The sequence below is a fragment of the Mustela lutreola genome, chromosome 7, assembly GCF_030435805.1.
Source record: "Mustela lutreola isolate mMusLut2 chromosome 7, mMusLut2.pri, whole genome shotgun sequence".
Lineage (NCBI taxonomy): Eukaryota > Metazoa > Chordata > Mammalia > Carnivora > Mustelidae > Mustela > Mustela lutreola.
Window position 1 is genome coordinate 120179009 of NC_081296.1, and position 21188 is coordinate 120200196.

The 21188-nt window shown below is 44.3% G+C and overlaps 2 protein-coding genes across 3 annotated transcripts in view; both read right to left on the reverse strand.

Moving 5' to 3' along the window:
• VTI1B (vesicle transport through interaction with t-SNAREs 1B) overlaps positions 1–1148 on the reverse strand; it is a 30047-nt gene extending 28899 nt beyond the window's left edge. The window contains exon 1 of the mRNA XM_059182408.1: positions 720–1148. Within this exon, the coding sequence (XP_059038391.1) occupies positions 720–834 (115 nt within the window). The 5' untranslated portion in view covers positions 835–1148. The remainder of the gene's footprint in view (positions 1–719) is intronic.
• Positions 1149–3891: 2743 nt separating this feature from the next.
• On the reverse strand, positions 3892–20841 carry RDH11 (retinol dehydrogenase 11). 2 transcript variants are annotated; one of them, XM_059182407.1, is made up of 7 exons: positions 20739–20841; positions 18100–18218; positions 17410–17565; positions 16213–16317; positions 15454–15663; positions 12035–12224; positions 3892–5439 (listed from the first exon to the last, which is right to left on the reverse strand). In XM_059182407.1, the coding sequence occupies exons 1-7, from the start codon at positions 20741–20743 to the stop codon at positions 5337–5339; spliced, it is 888 nt and encodes a 295-aa protein (XP_059038390.1). In that variant the 5' UTR covers positions 20744–20841; the 3' UTR covers positions 3892–5336. The 2 variants fall into 2 exon arrangements, with proteins under 2 accessions (XP_059038390.1, XP_059038389.1); XM_059182406.1 differs by lacking the exon at positions 20739–20841 and adding an exon at positions 20310–20467.
• Between the last annotated feature and the right edge of the window lie 347 nt (positions 20842–21188).

Below are 21188 nucleotides of genomic sequence, written 5' to 3' on the forward strand. Positions count from 1 at the left end.
CAATCCCTGAACCTTAAGTAAAAACAAAACCAAGTCTTATCAGCCTTGACATCAAGATCTATTTGTTCTGAGTGGCAATGAACCTGGTGGGTCTTCCTAGGGATTTAATTGGAAAACTAACTCCAGCAGGCAAAGTCTGCATCCAGCTGAATTTTGCAATCAAGGAATAGGAAACATTTTAAGCATAAAAGTACCTAAGAGGACCACCCCTAAACCCACAATACTGACTTTAAAGACCCCCCTACCCCAACCTGATACTTTACCAACCCCAAAGTTATTTTTCCTTTGGCTTCTTAGCCCTTTTGATGCTATGGATCCTTTGCCAGTCGGGTGAGAACTACAGACTTCTCTTGAGAACGCTTTTAAATGCACAAAATAAAAGGTACAGGCAGTAGTGAAAGAAACCAGTCTCCTATGCTCTTCTTGCCAGGGTGAACATGAGACAAGAAAATTTTGAAGGCACAGCAGGATCAAGAGGAAGAATCCCTAGGAGACAACACTCCGAGGTTCACCACCCCCCGAGCACCCTCAAGTGGTAGCAGGGAAATACTGAGCGCCGAGACCCAGCCAACCCTAGGGGGCGTGTCTGAGAATATGCATCCGATGGGAAAAGAGACCCGGTTCAGGAGAAGGGTGTGTGTGTGTGGGGGGGGACACCTCTTATTCCCTAGATCCGCGCGGGGCCGAGTTCCCCACGGCTCGTCCCGCCCTCGCCTCACCTGTCCCGGCCATCCCCAGGAGCCGCTCCGGCACCCCTCGCAGGTCTTCATGGAGGCCGCGGAAGATCTCGTGAAGTTTCTCGAAATGCTCTGAGGAGGCGGCGGAGGTGGCCATGGCGCAGGCCGCGCTCCAGCACTGGCCACCGAGATTTGGGGCACTGGGCCCGCTCCTATCTGGGCGGTCAGCCGCCCAACCCCGCAGACATCACGGCGACCGCCTCCACCACTGCCGAGGACGAGACGCTTCCGGGGCCAGGGCGGGGTCCTCCCGAGCCGGAATGCCCACCCTCCCTACATTCCGTCACTGAGGGAGCGCCGGGCGCGAAAGCCTGACGGAAAGTCGAGTTGGCTGCCCGCCCGGACAATTCCTGAGAGGGTGGCAGCGGGCCGGGCTAGAGGCAGTCCTGAAACCCCGGAAATACCCTGTCCTGGAATGGAGAGAGCGCCACAGCAGAAGGGACTATGAGGACCCGCGGGACGGGCAGCGCGCCGACCTGTCCCGACGGCTCCGCCTTCGGGTGCTGTGGGGGAACGCTGCAGTGCATGCTGGGAGCTGTAGTTCAGCGCGAAAGACGGCCGGAGTCCGTGGTCACGCGTTGGTGGGGGCGGTGGTTCTGTCGGCGCCACAGCCGCAGTGGGTTGTACTGACCAGACTATATAGTCTGGTATCGGTAAGCGACTGAAGTTATCTTCACTGTCATCTCATTGTTTGGCCGCTCTGACTTCCTCAGTTCGCGTCCTGACTAAACGGTAGCTTTCAGCCCTGGAAAGCTAGCCGGGCCAGGTTCCAGCTTGCCCTCGAGCGGTAAAGCACTTTCACTGGGCAAGTCAACTGACCAGGGTCATGTGCTTTCAGAAATGGGCTCCAGGGTGATTCCCAAAACACACACTCAGCCTCTCGCGTCTGGGCTCGCCTAGTGCATTCCTTCACTCAGCAGGTCTTTGTCAATGTTACTCGTAGTCATCACACCAGGTATGGGCCTACGTTGTTGAATAAAAGAGCCCCTCCGCGCGCGGTTATTTTATAATGTGGTGAGCAAGGCGGGCCCGGCTTCATCAGGTCTCTTTCCCATCATGTAGTGTGTTAACAATCACAAAGTCCTTTTCTGCATTTCATGGGTTTTCATGGTTCAGTGGCGGGAAATTCCTATTTTCAACTTATTTCATGATTTTCTTTTCAAAACCCTTTCTGAAGTATTTGCTTGGCAGCCCAAGATATAAAACAACCCAGACGTATTAAAAGATATATGACTGTTCAGGGGGAAACGATGTGATTTATAACTCCTAGACCTTTATTTTTCTTAGACTAATTCATTGACCACTGATTGAACGCATACTTTGAGCTCCTAATGTTCACTGAGTATAGAGACAGCAAAATCTGAGATAGTTAGTGGAACTGTACTGTCCTAAGTCCCACAGCACTGTTAGAGAAGGGGCAGGTACAAAAAGGAGGTGTGGGGGCGCCTGGGTGGCTCAGCGGGCTAAAGCCTCTGCCTTCGGCTCAGGTCAAGATCCTAGGATCGAGCCCCACATCGGGCTATCTGCTCAGCAGAGAGCCTGCTTCCTCCTCTCTCTCCGCCTGCCTCTCTGTCTACTTGTGATCTCTGTCAAATAAATAAAATCTTTAAAAAAAAAAAAAAAAAGATGTGGAAAAATGGGATCTTTGAACAGTACCATAAAAGACAAGTAGACAAATGGGTGAATCAACAATTACATTATCACACAACATTAAGTTATAACATCTGAATTAAGGCTGTACTGTGGCTAGATTCTGGGGACAAATTATCCTTAAAAATGAGAAATGATTGTATAACTATAATAATGAAAAATGTTCTTATAATTAAACTTTGTTTTTTTCTGTTGACTCTAAACTTTCATTTAATTCTTAGTTATTTTGATGAATAAAAACATAGTAATCAAAAAATTTTTATTTGTCATTGACAGTTCAACATAAATTAAGTAAAATATTAGTTCAATGATGCTACTTAACTATTATTAAAATTTTCCAATTTTTCCATAAAATGACCATTTCTAAATTATATACCTTAAAAGTCAAAGCAAGTTCAACAAAAGAATATTCATTTACAAATATGAGAAGACTGTGGTCCTAAAACTCTTTACCCCCACCAAAGTGAATATGTAACTGTCAGTCCAAGACAATCACAAACTATTAGAATAACATACTCCAAACAAGTGATGGGAACATTACTGATTCTTCCATTTCCTATGGCAGCATTACCTTTGATAAAAGTTCTCCAAATTAGGGGCACCTGGGTGGCTCAGTGGGCTAAAGCCTCTGCCTTTGGTTCAGATCGTGATCTCAGGGTCCTCGGATCGAGCCCTGCATCGGGCTCTCTGCTCCACAGGGAGTCTGCTTCCTCCTCTTTCTCTCTGCCTGCCTCTGCCTACTTGTGATCTCTGTCTGTCAAATAAATAAATAAAATCTTTAAAAAGTTCTCCAAATTAAATGTAGGTTTTTGGCATACAGACATTTTAATCTTGTCAAAATAATGTAAGGAAGTGCCCTGAAGATTATTAAATTGGCTATAAATTATAGTATCAGTCCTTAGGACAATTTTGCCTAATAAAGAATTGGGGTTTTTTGGTTTGGGGTCTTTTTTTTTTTTTTTAAATAATCTCTATACCTCATTAGTGGTTTTTTTTTTTAAGATTTTATTTATTTATTTGACAACGAAATCACAAGTAGGCAGAGAGGCAGACAGAGGGGGTGGGGGAAGCAAGCTCCCTGCTGAGCAGAGAGCCTCGTGTGGGGCTCGATCCCAGGACCCTGAGATCATGACCTGAGCCCAAGGCAGAGGCTTAAGCCACTGAGCCACCCAAGCACCCGTTTGGGGTCTTTTTCTTTTTTTCTTTTTTTTTTTTTTTTTAAATTTTTTTATTTTTTTATTTTTTATTTTTTTTTTTAAAGATTTTATTTATTTATCAGAGAGGGGGGTGGAGAGAGCGAGCACAGGCAGAGAGAATGGCAGGCAGAGGCAGAGGGAGAAGCAGGCTCCCTGCTGAGCAAGGAGCCCAATGCGGGACTCGATCCCAGGACGCTGGGATCATGACCTGAGCCGAAGGCAGCTGCTCAACAACTGAGCTACCCAGGCGTCCCGGGGTCTTTTTCTACCACATTGGTTGTTTGGCACTTGTTAAAGACAGTGTAGGATCAGTCTTGGTAATTCTTCCATAGTTACGTATTGCCATCTTTAGCTGTTTTTTTTTGTTTGTTTGTTCGTTTTATTCCTTAACTAGTCCCTTCACTGTTCACATTATCTTCCAGGATTCTTCTCTTTTTTGGACTTCTTCCCTGCTACCCATGTGCTTTTTGGTGAGTAGTTATCCACATATACACAATGTGTTTCCCTTTGTAGCACCACCCATTTGTATTAAAGACTGAATGAGGGGCGCCTGGGTGGCTCAGTGGGTTGAGACACTGCCTTCGGCTCGGGTCATGATCTCAGGGTCCTGGGATTGAGCCCCGAATCGGGATCTCTGCTCAGCGGGGAGCCTGCTTCCTCCTCTCTCTGCCTGCCTCTCTGCCTGCTTGTGATCTCTCTCTGTCAAATAAATAAATAAAATCTAAAAAAAAAAAAAAAAAAAAAAAAAGACTGAATGACACTGTTTACTCCATCTTTGAACACTTACCTGCCCCAGCGTCCGGTTTAATACTGATCCTTTGTAGCTATTTTAAATTTTGTAAAAATAATCCCAATTGCATGCTACCTAAGAACACATACAAAGATATCCTCAGTGACAATCACCAAATAGCCTTTCTCTTCTTCTTCCGGTTTTCTAAGAGAAACTAAGGCACAAGAAGGCCTCCATGGGTCTGGGGTCCGTAAACTGAAGTCAGGTAGGTGGTCTACCTTCCAGTACTGCTCCTTTCTTTACCCACTTGCTGGCCTGAGAAACAGTAGGAAAATGATGGCTTGAACTTGATTTTTATTTCTGCCTTCCCTCAAATTTCTGCCTTCCTCCCAACCCCACAAACTTCTGTGGTCCAGACATGTAAAAGTGTCTTAACAGCAGTGGCTGTAGGTTGCCGGAGATAAAGCCCATGCCATAATCCAGATTCAGTTAAGAGTTTCCCGAAAGAATCCAGATGTTGGTTTATGATGGTTTTCTTAGCAGGTGAGGGATGAGCCCTGCTCTTGAGCCAACCCACTGTTGACTGTGGGAGTTGAACTGGGGCTGCAATACGGCCCTCCTGAAAAAAAAAAGCTGGCTGGTGGCTGGGAGGAACTATATTGTTAACAAAGTTGGTAGAAACTAATCAAAACTGCCACAAATTGACTCTGCCATAGCTAAGATTCTCCCAGGTAGTAGGTTTCAGAAGGCAAATATGAGTTTGCAGGTCATATGAAAATCTTATCCTAGGATACCTCCTGTAAGTCTGGCAATAACAAGAGCAAAGTCTATCTGGATTAATGCAGGGTGTTTTGATCAATCTGGCAGTGTACATTGGGCTTTTATCAGATATCAAGCAGGCAAGCCTGGAAGGTTTGTTTTCTTTGTGCTGGAGGTTTTGGCCATCATGAAGGAGAATCATTTTGGCAGGGAGTACTGAGGAGTCTGCTGGAGGTTTCTCTTGAGTCCACCTGCCACCACCCGTCATTCCATAGGTATGCCCAGCAGGTCACAGCTGACGTCCCATAGCCGCCTTGCTATCGTCTCATTCCGAGCCTGGGCAGAGACCCACGCCACACTGCAGTCACTAGAAGGAAAAGAGAGAGGCTTAAAACACAGGGTTTATGAATGGAGTCTGTTCTCTGCCTGGAACAAGGAATGTGACAGAGAAACAACCTAGGGATCACATGTCCTCTATACACTTCATAAGGCCAGTCTTTGTCTTCTCTTCATTCTCTAATCCTTACCCCAAAGAAAATGTAATTACTGTTTAGATCTCCTCACTAGACTTCCTCTGACCAGAATGTCTGATATATAATGCATAGCATTTAGTCTTTATATTCCCCTTTATATGTATATATTTAATTAATATCAGTGCTCACCTGACACCTATGTATGTCCAGCTGTTCACACAGGACCTTGTACAGTGTCTTGTTGCTGAGATTACACTGGTTACAGATGCTTGGAGTGGTAAAAACAAAACCACCCTCAAAACTTACTATTTCTGGGGGTGCCTGGGTGGCTCAGTGGGTTAAGCTTCTGCCTTCAGCTCATGATCTCAGGGTCCTGGCATCAAGCCCCAATCTCTGCTCAGCAAAAAAACACCTTACTATTTCTGGCCTACTGCAATTATAACTTTAAAAAAAAAATTTTTTTTTTAAAGATTTTATTTATTTGACAGAGAGAGAGAGAGATATCTCAAGTAGGCAGAAAGGGAAGCAGAGAGAAAGGGAAGCAGGCTCCCTGCTGAGCAGAGAGCCTTATGCGGGGCTCAATCCCAGGACCCTGAGATCATGACCCAAGCCAAAGGCAGAGGCTTAACCTCCTGAGCCACCCAGGTGTCCCAACTTTTTAAAAAATCTTTTTAAAGATTTATTTATTTTTGAGAGAAAAAGAGTGCATACCAGGAGAAAGGCAGAGGGAAAGGGAGAGAGAGAATCCCAAGCAAACTCCCCACTGAGCATGAAATCTGATGCAGGTTTCAAACTCATGACCCTGAGATCATGACCTGAGCCAAAACCAACAGCTAGACACTTAACCAACTGCACCACCCACGCACCCCCAATTTTAAGTGTTTTTAAACTCAAATAACAAGTAAAGCCAGCCTCATAAAAAATGAAGGAAAAGATGATAGCATAAAAGAAATGTAATAATAGAGTACTATGTGTTTCATATACCTTCTCTTCATTGCTGTAATCTCCATAATTCAAAATCCCCATTAAATGCAGGAGGCGTATTCAAACTGCACTGCCCAGAAAATTTTCTCAAAGAACATTTTACTCATTTTTCATTAGCTGCATCTAGTACACAGTGGGTATTCAATAAGGGTTTTTTGAAAAGTGATTGAGTAAATGGACTGTAATCTTCTAAGTCAAGTCACGTAAGAAGCAATGTAAGAAGTTATATACTATTTCAAGAGAACTGCTTCCAGGACATCCTTAGCAAATTCTGAAGGTGAAAGGAAAAAGTTGGCAAGTCTGAAAAAAGTACATGAAGCAAATCCTTAACACTATGTCCATAAAGACACTGCTAATCAAAGAGTAGGTTATGGACTAGCAGGAGCATCATCAAGGAGTTTGTTAGAAATGCCAATTCTCAGGCCCCCTCTCAACCTGCTGAATCAGAATCTGGAGGGCAGAGGCCCAGGAATTTGTCTTCAGCCACTTCCTCAGATGGTTCTAAAGCACATGAAAGTTTGAGAAACACCACTTAAAGATACGTTCACAATTACAAAACAAGCCTTGTAAGTATAGTACTTCTGCTTAAGGAAACTTACCAGCATGACCAGCACAACCTGCAACTGCTGAGCAGAAAGACCATCACAGAGAGCCAAAGACTCTGTAAGACTCTAGAAATGAGCTGGCCTTTGTAAGCCTCTGTAGCCTCTACTGCATGATTGATGCCTTATGTTCTTTGCATATGACACAGCAAATGACACAATGGACAGGAAGGTGCCTTGTGTCGTAGTTTATGACATGCTGTAAAATTTATTCAAATACCAGAGTAAAAGCTACTTACGTGTGGTTATGGCATCAGCACAGTCATGGTGCTGGTATTTTCAGTAGGGTTTTGAGAAGTATCAATCAGTATATATAAAAAGACCAATTTCAAAACTTACTACAAAGCCATAGTAATCAAGACACTGTGCATTAAGGATAGACATATAAATGAATAGAACAGAACTGAAAGTGTAGAAGTACCCTTACATTTATGGTCAATTGATTTTTGATAAATTTGTTATAGATTGAATCATGTCCCCTTAAGCCCATATGTAGAATCCCTAATCTATAACAAGTAAGGTTATAAAGGTAGGGCCCTAATTCCACAGGTCTAGTGTCCTTATAAGAAGAGGAGACACCAGGAGTGTGCACACACAGAGTGAAAGCCATCTGAGGACACAGCAAGAAGGCAGCCCTCTGTAAGCCAGGCATAGAGGCCTCACCAGAAACCAACCCTGCCAGCACCTTGATCTTGAACTCCCGTTCCCAGAACTGTGAGAAAATTAGTTTCTGATATTCTGTTACAGCAGTCTAAGGAATTATTATTATTATTTTTTTTTTTTTTTTTGAGCCCAGTGTGGGGGTTGAACTCACAGCCAAGATCAAGATCAAGAGTTGGACACTCAACCAACTAAGCCACCCAGGTGCCCCAGCCCAAGGAATTTTAATACAGCTACCAAGAAAATTCAATGGAAAGAATAATCTTTTCAACAAACAGTTCTGGGACAATTGGATATCTACATGCAAAAATGAAATGAAGTCAAGACAGATCCCTACTTCATTCCATATGTAAAAATTAATTCAAAATGAATTATAGGGCGCCTGGGTGGCTCAGTGGGTTAAGCCGCTGCCTTCGGCTCAGGTCATGATCTCAGGGTCCTGGGATCGAGTCCCGCATCGGGCTCTCTGCCCATCAGGGAGCCTGCTTCCTCCTCTCTCTCTCTGCCTACTTGTAATCTCTATCAAATAAATAAATAAAATCTTTAAAAAAAAAAAAAAATGAATTATAGACCAAAATGTAATGCTTAAATTATTAAAGAGTTAGAAGAAAACATAGTAGTAAACCTTCGTGACTTTCAGTTAGGCGGTTGGGCAATGGTTTCTTAGACATGGCACCAAAAGCACAAGTGACCAAAGAAAAAATCGGTAAGTTAGACTTCATCAAAATTTCTCTGCTTCAAAAGATACCATAAAGAAAATAAAAAGACAAACCAAAGAATGGGAGAAAATATTTATAAATCACAAATCTTATAAGGGACTTGCATCCAGACTATATAAAGAACTGTATATATATATATATATACATATATATATATATATTTATAACTATGTAAAGAACTGTTACAATTAAATAATAAAAAGATAGTGATCCATTTTAAAAATGGGCAAAGGATTTGAATAAATGTTTCTCCAACAAAGATAAACAAATGGACAGTAAGCGCATGAAAAGATGCTTAATATCATTAGCAGGAAAATGCAAATGAAAACCATAATGAGAAAAACTAGAAACACTTGAGTAGAAAAATTATTCCATGCTTACCAGGAGGGCTTAAAATCAAAAGGACAGATAATAAGTGTAAGGAAGGGTGTGTAGAGATTAGGACCCTCAGCCCCTGCTGGTGGCAACACGAAATGGTGCAGCCACTTGGGAAAACAATCTGACAGTTCCTCAACAGTTAAGCAGAGTTGACATATGACCCATATTTCAGTGGGATTCAATTTCTAGGTATATAAACCAAGAGAAATCACCATACAAAAATCTGTACATGAATATCACAGCATCATTATTCAACTAACCAAAAAGTGATAACCCAAATGTCCCCAATTGATAAACGGATAAATAAAATGTGGTATATCCAAAAATGAAATATTATTTAGCAACTAAAGGAATGATGTACTGGTACATGCTTTGGGGTGGATGACCTTGGACACATTCTGCTAATTTAGCAAGAAGCCAGTCACAAAAGGCCACTACTATAACTGCATTGATAGGAAATGTCCAGTACAGGCAGATCCATAGAGAGAAAAAATAGAATTGTTGTCTCAGTCAGGAAAAATAACCAGTGCAAAGTTTCTAATGCTTCAGTCAAGACAGACTTATGTTCATTTTTTGACTGTGGTCAACACAGTTGCAACACAGTTTAAGCCTCCAATGCTTAAAATTAGGAATCCATGGCACTGGAAAGGCTCTTCAAAAGTCAATTAAATAATTACTATGTCATGGATTTGAGGCTCACTTGCTTTAAGCTATTCAGTCAAAACCTCAAAATCTCCAGGGAAGAAGAAAACAGTCACCCATAGAAAATCATTCTAGTATATAAAACTATGTAAATTTATCTCTCTGGATTTTAGCTGTACATTTCCAGCTATCTGCACTATACACTTCTACTCACATGGAGTCTTATGGAACATGGACAGAGCCAGGTTTACTACGTAGTGGGCAACCGATCCTTTCCACATTCTTTTTTTTTTTTTTTTCCCCTTTTTTTAAGGAGGGAAAAGGGCAAAGGGAGGGGGAGAGGGGCAGAGGGAGGAGGAGAGCCTCCTCCATGCCCAGCATGGAGTCTGATGTAAGGTTCGATCTCACAACCCTGAGATTAAGATCTGAGCTGAGATCATTACTCAGACTTAACCTTTTAACCGACTGAGCTACCCAGGCGCCCCACCCCCCTTCCACATTCTTTTCACAACAGCAACCTGATCCTTTTCTGAGGAATGACCTCTTTCCCACAGTATGAAGACCCCATTAATCGAGTGCCTGTCTCTGTCTAACCAAGGGAGTAAGGATGAGAGGATGGAAGATGTAGAGCTTCCTTGCTAGAGGGGAATAGTGAGCAACAAAACAAAGACTGAGGATAACTGGCTTATACTCATTCCAGCAGCAGTGCCCCAGCTAACTGACTGGCCACTCTGTCTGTTCTAAGCCTGGCTCTTCAGTCTTCTCTTTTGTTCTTAGGAGAACGCCCATATTTTAATAAATTCCCTTCTTGCTTAAGTTAGCATGCGTCTATTTCCACTGCTCTGGAATCAAAGAACTCTAAGCTCTACCCATGATTTTTCCAAGTCTGCTGTCTCAGTTGATGTCATCATCAGTCTCCAAGTAAGTCAGGCTTGATCCCAGGTCACTAACTCTTCCCAGACCCCTTACTCATTTCGTCATCAAGCCATAAAAATTCCACCTTTTCAGGGCCTCTCCCACTTAACCCTTCTTCGTGTTCCAACTATCATTACCCTAAATCCGGAATTCATTCTCTCTTACTTGGGTTATTTATTCATTCATCAAGCAAAGTAACCAGGGATGTTTCTCTGTGCAGATTATTTCTCTCTCTACTGGAACAATTTCTGTGCCTCCTTTCCAATGGGCCTTTCATGATCTCTCTACATTTCGTTCCAATTTTAATTTATTTACAGCACTTTCTCTAAAATTTCAAGTTATTTCCATAAAATCTTGAAGGGGGAGGTAAGAACATGCTAAAATTTCAATTTTTAAATAGATTTTATTTATTTATTTGACAGAGAGAGAAAGCACAGGCAGGGGAGCAGCAGGCAGAGAGAGAGGGAGAAGCAGGCTCCCCACTGAGCAGGGAGCCTGATATGGGGCTCAAACCCAGGACCCTGCGATCATGACCTGAGCCAAAGGCAGAGGCTTAGCTGACTGAGCCATCCAGGTGTGCCCCTAAAATTTCAATCTAATATGATGCTTGAGACCTGCTTAAAAATAATATGAGAGGGAAAAGATATGGGAAGGGCTGGTGCATGGGGAAGGGGGAGTACTGGCCATGGCTTAATGGTTGTTGAGACTATATTATGGGTATATGGGGGTTCAACTGTTTTATCTACTACTATACATATTCAAAGTTCTCTATAATAAAAAGTTTTAAAAGTCTTCACTTAATCATGAAGGGAGTCCATTGATACTATTTTAGTCCTGAAGATAATAGAGAAATACAGATTCAAATTCTTCTTTTTTTTTTTTTTTTTTAAGATTTTATTTATTTGGGCGCCTGGGTGGCTCAGTGGGTTAAGCCGCTGCCTTCGGCTCAGGTCATGATCTCAGGGTCCTGGGATCGAGTCCCGCATCGGGGTCTCTGCTCAGCAGGGAGTCTGCTTCCTCCTCTCTCTCTCTGCCTGCCTCTCTGCCTACTTGTGATTTCTCTCTGTCAAATAAATAAATAAAATCTTTAAAAAAAAAAAATTTTATTTATTTGACAGAGACACAGCGAGAGAGAGGGAACACAAACAGGGGAAGTGGGAGAGGGAGAAGCAGGCTTCCCGCTGAACAGGGAGCCTGATGCAATGCTTGATCCCAGGACCCTGGGATCATGACCTGAGCTGAAGGTAGACAGTTAACGACTGAGCCACCCAGGCACCCCTCAAATTCTTTCTAAGGTACAGGGGGGAAAAAATTGAACACGGAGTTCAAAAAGGAACAAAGAAAACTCGACGGATATAACAAAAGGTAGGAAGAACAGAAACAACCAGAAAACATCATAAAAGACAGAGAAAACCAAACCCAGCAGTACCATGAAAAATGCAAATGAGTCAACCCCCTTACTACAGGGTAAAAACATAAAAAGACATAAGCTATGCCACACAATGTAGGAAGTACAGTATACCAGACAAATCCAGATTATTTCCCTTGAGCCATAAAAACCCCATCTTCAAAAACAGACACATTCATACCTGAAATGATGCCCATTTAGAATCTCAAGTCCTTCCGTGAGAGCACAATACAGGCTGGTCTGTGCTCCCTGCTGAGGGGTCTTGATGAAGAAGGAGAAAAGCCACCACATCCATTTCATGAAGGACGAGTGCCGAATCAGTTCAGACTTGACTGTGCCCGGGTGGACAGAATACGCCGTAACGCCAGAGCCTAATGGGGGTGCCCCATAGAGAGAGGAAGGCAGGACTTGATATTGCTGGACAGCCGAGGACAGCAGGGGCCGTGAATAAACATTTAACCCCAGGAAGACTCCCTTCCCACAATGGTATTATAAGCACTCCTCACAGTTACTTACACCTCCATATTTCACAGGTTAGGATTAAAGCTCAAAGAGGTTATTAACTGTTAGGAAACAGCAGAGGGGTGCCTGGGTGGCTCAGTTGGCTAAGCAACTGCCAGGATCCTGGGATCGAGCCCCGCATTGGGCTCCCTGCTTGGTGGGAAGCCTGCCTCTCCCTCTCCCTCTGCTGCTCCCCCTGCTTGTGCTCTATCTCTGACAGATAAATAAAATCTTAAATAATAATAATAATAATAATAATAAAGGAAACACTAGAGCCAGGAGTCAAACCTCTCTCCCACACTTTGACTCTAGGGATCACTCTTTCTTCAAAGCTGCCTTTTTATTATTGGCTGCTGGGATCCTACATTTCTGTTTTTCCAAACCTTTCTTGTTGCTTCCTCTCAGTTTCCTGGACCAGTTCCTCATCTTCTACCCAAACTGCAAATGCTGGAGCTCCCATATCTTGCTAAATTCCTCTCTAGAACTATATGGCATGCATTTTTATGCACATTGTACTCCTTTGAACTCTTGGCTGACTTTGAGTGGCTAAGGGCACGGGCTCTGTGGTCAGACTGTCCAGTTTTGAATCCCAGCTGTACCCTGGGCAAGCTCCCTATGTTGTGATTCACTTTCCTCTTGAAATGGGGATAATCCTAATACCTGCACCTCACATGGTGGTTTGGAGGATTAAATGGATTCATATCTATAAGAGACTCGATAGTCTCTGGTACATGGTAAGTGCTAAATGACACTTAGGCATGTGCTGGTGAGGTCCCCAGTTCCTCACTAGAACCTTGGGGCCAGAGAGGTTTCCAAATTTCTATTGGTTTTAGAAAAATAATATGACACAGATACATATATTTCTTATTACCTAATCTCCCTGGTACAAGGGAGGTTTTGCTGCTAAATGAGCTTTGGAGTCAAGCTTTTGAAAAAATTCTCAGGTCTTTGTGGATTTCATGATTGCAGATAAAGGACTATGGACATAAATTATTTCCAACTTGACATCTACTCTATTTTTTTTTAAGATTTTATTTATGTATTTGTCAGAGAGAGAGAGAGAACGCACAAGCAGCAGGCGGAGGGAGAAGCAGGCTGCCCACTGAGCAGGGAGCCCAATGCGGGGCTCAATCCCAGGACCCTGGAATCATAACCTGAGCCGAAGGCAGATGCTTAACCAACTGAGCCACCCAGATGTCCCTTGATACCTTGATACCTTCTCTAAATGACCCATAGTAATGCTGACACAGAGGCCCCAAACTAATTTCATATTTTAAAGGCCAAACCTGGATCTTGCAGTGTTCCCTAACTCCCAATCAGGCAGGCACACAGACCAGTTCTTGACCATTCCCCACCTTACCACACATATCCGTCAACAAGCCCTGGGGGTTTCCCATCGTAACTATCTCTTAGGAGTGTACACTACCCTCCATCTCCACCACTTTAGTCCAGGACACCCTCACTTCTCACCTAGACTACAGAAATCACCTGCTGCACACACTCTGGTCCCCATTTTAAAAAGGCTTTCATTCTGAAGGTTCTCTCCTGCTCTTCCACTAAAGTCCTTACCATAGACTCTAAGGGTTTTGACTCTGTCCACTGTCTCAGCTCAGACCTCTGCTCCCTTTGCTTTCTACATTTTAATCATAGCAGCCTCTCAGTTACTCAAACTGAATCTAGACCTCTGTGCATTCTCTTCATCTGCCTGGAATGTTTCTCAATATCCCGAGATGCCTCATCCCACCCACTCTGTAACCCATCTAATTTCCATGTAGCTTGATGATCCCGTATCAACAATTGGGCTCCTGTGTCTGATTCCTAGCCAAAATTCTGCCTGCCTCAACTCCTAATCGACTCTAGGAGTCCACCCTGGATTACCCTTCTTTATTGAAAATTCAGAGTAGACAGTGTTAAGGACCTTTGTATATTTGTGACTGAAGACTCCCCTCTTCAAGCATACATTTCTCTCTTATTTAACCTTGTGTCTAAGGAAGACACTCCCCCGCCACCCCCCCCCCTCAGAGTCCCAGGACCTTTTTTATCCTACTGGTTGTATCTAGTACCAGCTCAGGTCCCTCCCTCTGCCATTTCCCCCCTCCCCCAGATTTTATTTATTTATTTATTTATTTATTTATTTTTAAATATTTTATTTATTCATTTGAGAGAGAGACAGTGAGAGAGAGAACATGAGCGAGAAGGTCAGAGGGAGAAGCAGACTCCCCATGGAGCTGGGAGCCGGATGCGGGACTCAATCCCGGGACTCCGGATCATGACCTGAGCCGAAGGCAGTCGTCCAACCAACTGAGCCACCCAGGCGTCCCTATTTATTTATTTTAGAGAGCAAAAGAGCACATGTGCAGGAGGGGCAGAGAGGGGTATAGAGAGAATCTCAGGCCGACTCTGCACTGAGCGAGAGGGTCAGAGGGAGAAGCAGACTCCCCATGGAGCTGGGAGCCAGATGCGGGACTCGATCCTGGGACTCCGGATCATGACCTGAGCCGAAGGCAGTCGTCCAACCAACTGAGCCACCCAGGCGCCCCTATTTATTTATTTTAGAGAGCAAAAGAGCACATGTGCAGGAGGGGCAGAGAGGGGGATAGAGAGAATCTCAGGCAGACTCTGCACTGAGCCCAGAGCCAGACCCAGGGCTTGACCTCACAACCTGAGACCATGACCTAAATCAAAACCAAGAGCCACACGCTTAACCCACTGAGCCACTCAGAAGCCCCCAGGTCCTTCCCTTCTATCTAGTCTCATTATGAGTAAAACACCTTGCTTGATTGTGAGGCCTGACTTAATGAGGACAATAACGTATAAAGTAGTCCTATTTTACTTATGAGGAAATAAGTCTGGAAAAGTTAAGAAACTTGTTGCAGGTCGCACAGCCAGTAAGTACTAAAAGTCAAGCCTTACGACTCAAAGTCAGAATGTCTCCATCTCCTGCCAGCCACCTCCAATATTCAGCTGTGGTCTATTTACTAAAATAATACCCAGTTATAGTCACGGCAGCAGGTTTGTCCAGGGAATGGGCTCCAGAAAACGGTATTTTTGCTACTTTCCATTGACTGGTATCTCTATAATTACTTCTTCTAAGCCTACCTTTGAGCCTCCGAGCCAGTTCCTGGGTGAAGAGAATGTTAGCTAGCTTGCTATGACAGTAGGCCAGACCCGCATGGTAGAATTTCTCGCCCTGAAGGTTATGGAAGTGGATCCTTCCCAGGTGATGTGCTAGGGAAGACACATTCACTATCCTTGATGGGGCCGATTCCTTCAGCTTCTCTAGCAGCAGATGGGTCAGGAGGAAGTGACCTATGGGAAAAACTAGAATTAACAGAGTTCAGGGCCAATGCCAGGGTGAAGGGAGTCATAGTGAGCCCTGGAAAGAGCACAGGAACAAGGCTTTTTGCCTTATTAATTCATTATAAACTGCAGAACAAGCTCAGGGAGGGTTTGGGGAAATAGGACAGCCATCTCTCCACGGGGGGGGGGGGGGGGGGCTGGATTATGTGAATATGAACTCTTGTCTCCTTCCAACTTGGATTAATAATACTCTTTAAGAGCAAGCAGCCTCTGCCTGATGCTGGTCATAAGGTTCCCCACAAAGAAAGCAACACAGCCCCCAGTCCAATGAAGCTGTTCAAAAAGGCCCCAAGGTAAGTTGAATCTGGATCGCAAATTAAAAAGTGGGTGGCACCTCGAGGAGGCCTAAGTTTATCTCTGAGCTATCACAGAAGGACCAGAGTATTCACTATCCACTTATGGTCTCTTAGGGCCCAGAGGCAGCTCAGTCTGACCCCTAGGTTTTCCAAGATGAACTTTAAGCTGCTTCTAGTTTGGTGATGAGACCAGATTTCTTACCCAAGTGGTTGACTCCCATGTGCATCTCAAAGCCATCTGCTGTCTTAGAGTAGGGACACATCATCACTCCTGCGTTGTTGATCAAAATGTGTAGATGTTTCTCCTCTGCAGGGGAAGAGGAGATGTGATGGGGAAGCAGCCAGCCACAGCAGTTACATCTGAGAAATCTGCCTTACATCCGGGATTTGAAAATGGGGATGCATAACTTACTTTAATCTTCCTCCATTTCTCCTTCATATGTGGTTTGTATCATTTTTCATTGTTTAAGACTTTCATTGTTTACCTACTACAGAGCAAAATTCCATCTTACACAACCAAGTTGCCTTTCCGATCTTTCCATTTAAGGAGCTACTCACTCACTGCTTTGGGGGAAAATGTTCTGTTCACCTCTCCTAGTAGAAGGACTTCCCAAGGTGAATCAGAAGAGTCAAAGCAAGAACCAACAGGCTGTTCTGTACACACCCCGTGCCACTGGAGAACTCCAAAAGGTGCCAAAAGAAATACTGGCTTCAACTCTTTGTTGCATCTGGCAACTCTTATTTTCTCACGTAATTTGTAATTTCTAACTATGAGCTCATATCTATAGACATTTTTTACCTTGGGAGGCCAAGATCCATGTGTTGTGAGGGGTTATGCCTACAGAGTACTCTTGGGTCTGATTTTGATGTGTTACTACAGGGTTTTATGTTAGCTCCTCAGCTCAAGATTCTTACACTGATGATGTAATAAATTCTCCCCCCCACAGATGATGCCAACTTGAGGTTCTAATATCTTGCAGTTGACTCTCTAACCACCATGTCCTAAAGAGAAGATAAACTTCTTTGCCATGTCTTGGATCTGATGGCCTACTTTTTTTTTTAAGCCCCCATACCATGGACCTGATGAGTTTTTGTGAGCCTCAACCTTATGGAAGCCCAAGATACAGCTCCCCACTCTCAGGGCCTGAGGCCTCATTCTCCTTTCCTTGTGAGGTTTTTGGCTTTAGTTCTTATGCACTGCTATGACTCTTTAAACTCCTTTTTTTGTTGCTGCTTCTTGAGGATTCCCTCTTGCTATTAAGGAGTTCAGCTATGAATGAAATTTTTTATTATAATTTATCTAGTAATTCTATGTATTAAAGAGAAGGCTCTTTTCCTTTAACCAAGACTGCCATGTTGATTGCAAGATCAACAACATAATCTCCAGTTCTGTACTTACCTGCTAAGAAGTCTTTAGCAAAGGCTCGAATAGATTTCGTATCAGCCAAGTCCAGTTTCCGCACGAATACCTGTTGATTCCCCGTTATGAGCTGGATCTCTCTGGCTACTGATTCCCCCTTTTGCACATCCCGGCATGCTAAATACACACGGGCACCTGTCAACAAATACATAAAAGAGACACACTGTCAGCTCTGCTTTTGAGTGGACACTATAGACCTACAGACTTATAAATGTCATTTTCTACTTTAAAAAAAAAAGTTTTATTAATTTATTTGACAGAGATCACAAGTAGGCAGAGAGGCAGGCAGAGAAAGAGAGGGGGAAGCGGGCTCTCTGCGATGCAGGGCTCGATCCCAGGACACTGAGATCATGACCTGAGCCGAAGGCAGAGGCTTAACCCACTGAGCCACCCAGGTGCCCCTACATTTTTTTTTTTAATGGGAATTTTATGCCTACTTCATGACAGGGGTATTTGATGAACAACAACAACAACGAAAGAAAAATAAACCAAAATACGAAGTGTCCATTATACAGAGAGCATTATACTAGGTTCAGAGCAGTGAATCTGTGGGACACTTGTAAAGTTCTTGAATTCCAAGACTGGGAGGGAGTAATAAGCATCCCCCGCATCCCCTTGTGAGGGATAAAATGGCAGGAGTAGGAGGGAATTAGAAGCAGATGAGCTTGCCTCTTTGAGCCAGTTCTTTGGCTGTCTCCTTTCCAATGCCCGTGTTGGCTCCAGTGACCACAGCTACCTTCCCAGGAAGCTGGACAGTTGATGTACACATCCCACTACACAGCATTTTCCTGTAGAGAAGGAGAGCTCATCAGTTCTTCGTTCCTGTCTTAGCCAGAGGTTCCTGTAACTACCATGTCTTCCAATCCCAAGACTAGAGTTTGCTTTGGTTCTTTCTAGTGCTGTCATTTTATAGATTTAAGGAAGACTGAAGAAAAATTTTCTGCTCTTGCTCAAGGGCTTTTGCTCAAACATTTTCTGCTTCTCTCTTGGGAACAAAAACGATTCTATTTTAAGGGCAAACCTTAGAGCTGCCCCCTGCAGTACAAGAACTGGGTAAGTATTTGATTATCCAGGCACCTGGCTTCAATTTGAGCCCTTTGACAGGCTTAGGGAATCATAAGACTCAGCCTAGAAGAAGCAAGAACTGGTCCACTTACGACAATCTGTCCATAACTGGCACTTTTTGGCCTTGATTTGCAGCTAATCCAATACAAAAAGTTAAAATTATGGAAGTTTGTTTGCTGCAGTAAAGCAAACAGAAACACGCACATACACACAATTAAAAATAAGACAAAGAAAAGACATAAATCAGTACCAACAGGAGCTGGGATTTGAGTCCTGGTTTAATTAGTGTCCTTGTTCCTAAGCACGCCACTCCCCTTCTTTTCCAAAGAAATGAATGCACAAACAGGGATTAGCATATCTCAGATTGTTCTTTTTTTCTTCTCTGCAAATTTCAAGACTCAAGTTAAAAGAATCTGTTGACCAGGAGATGCACTTTTAAAGAGCATTTCAGCCTTCTTCATTGAACTGGGAGTCGCAAGGCACACACTCCTAGCCACTAAAACTACCTGCTTAGGGCACACAAGTCCGTAAGGAAGCAAACTGGTGCTCATCAAAAGATATCTTCCTCCTTAGAGAACAAGCCTCCCTGCTCAGTTTTTCACATCCTTTCAGGGTTCGCTCCAGGAGCGACAACATATCAGTATCTCTACTGAGTTCTTTCTTCTCTTTACCAACAGGATGAAAGAAACAATCAACTATGAAAAATCCAGCTCTAGGCTAGCTCCCCTGAGCTAGCCAAGTGGCTGAGGAGTATAAAGGTTGCAGTAAAAATCTTCCTGAGAAAAATCTCGCAGCGGTGTGAGCACTATTTTCAGTTCAGGCTTAACTTTTCACTGAGATTCTATTTGGGTAAAAGGATCTTGTGGTGCAAAGAAATACAAAGCGTTCTCATCTGAGTGGGAGCACTAGGCGTTCAGAAGGGAGGAAAAATAAAAGTAAAAGAGGAGCGCGAGGGTGGATGGTGACCACGCCCCCGCCCCCCGCCCCCGAGGAAGGACTGTCTCTTCTGTCTCCCGTTCACCGTCACTACTGGTGATTTACTCAGAACCAATCAGCAGGCGCCCATAGTGCAGCTCTTCTCCGATTCTCTGCCGCACTTAGCCAGCCATTGGCTGATTTGTCACCAGGTCCGGGACCACGACCCTCATTCCTCTCGGCCTCACCCCCAAACCCTGGGCATGATTCAGGTCCCCCAGATACTCCTGCTCTGAAGGCACAATGCGGCTCATGATGAAACCCTTCCGTTTCTTTCCTCTACAACATCCGCCCAGAAAAAAGGCGAATCTATCTGCAACAAGAGAGCAAGCAACGGGCCGGCAAACCGCACGATTCCCACCGACAGAGTTTCAGAGAGCAAAAGGTCGAATCGCTCCACCGTACTTCAAGGCTGGAAGCAAGACGATAGATAGGGCTGGTTCAAGGCGTGGGAGCTAAGGGGAAAATGAGTGTTAAGGTCCACACCCCACTTTAGGGTCTGAAATCTCCCAATGCTGATAACTTAAGGGTCTGAGGGTAGCCTTGCACTCAGGGTTCTCTCGAGCAGAAAGCAAGGGTTTCTGAGACGAAAATAATGATCGGGAGAAAGAGAGTCAGGTGAGCCGGACTACAGCCCCTTCCCACCGCCTGGGGTCTCCTGATCTCGTTCCCCTGTATCCAGGACAGCTGAACCTCCTCCAACCAATCGAACATCCGGCCTCGACCTACTTGGAAAGCCCCCAGGGATTTTCCTTTTCCTTCTTCTGGAAACAGAGGTTCGGTGAGGATTAGCGTCCTCCTGAATTCTTCTCAAGAGAAGGCAATACATTTGCACAGACCTGATTTGGGGTGCAGCGATGTACAGGAAAAGGGGTAGAAGGAGGAGCAGGAGCAGCAGGACCCCGATCATCATGCCGGACGGCTGCGGTGTGTCTAGATAGGAGCGGAGCGAGATGCCCCAGCAGCGCTCGAGGACCGTGCGGCTCCTCCCAGACACGCCCTAATCTTAGTACTGCAGCCCAGCGAGCAAAGCCGTCTGGGAAATGTAGTCCGCAGCTTGTGCTGGAGGGCGCTGCTCCCAGCCGCTCGAGCAAAGCGGACACGCAACAAATCCCCAACTATTTAGTTTCTAGGCCTTCTAGGATCGTCCAGCTTTCCCACAGCCCTCTGGCCACCACGGTTGTCATGAAACCTCCCTAGTCCTCTAGCTCTTGGTGCCCAATTCCAGATCCTGGTTAAGTTTTCCCTTATCATAGTGCAACAGTTACCGCATTGTTCCTCCTGGAGATCAAAGATTGGCGTCTGGGGAGTGTTATGAGGCTGATTACGCAGGAGAGGAGCCGTTGGAGTCTGACAGTTGGGAAGGAAGTAGGGAGGTGGGAATCCTTCCTCCTTAGAGATTCCTTCATTCCAGGGGAGTGTAAGCAACCCAACCCTGAAGAAATATCCAGGAGAATCGCTTTATTGTGTCTGTTTTGTATTATAATGCTTTCATCATTTTCCTGTTGCTTGAGTGTTAATTGATAATAGACCATGGTTCTCCTGGTGACTTGGATTAGATATGTTAATTCCCAGGGTGGCCATGAATTTCCCAGATTAGTACAGTTGGTTTTGCTTACTCGTGAGAGTCTGTAATCCTGTCTTGAATTAAGGCCATGGAAATTCTTTGAGAACAAAAAGTTTCCCTGTTCAATTATTCCTTCCCGCTTTGCCAGCTG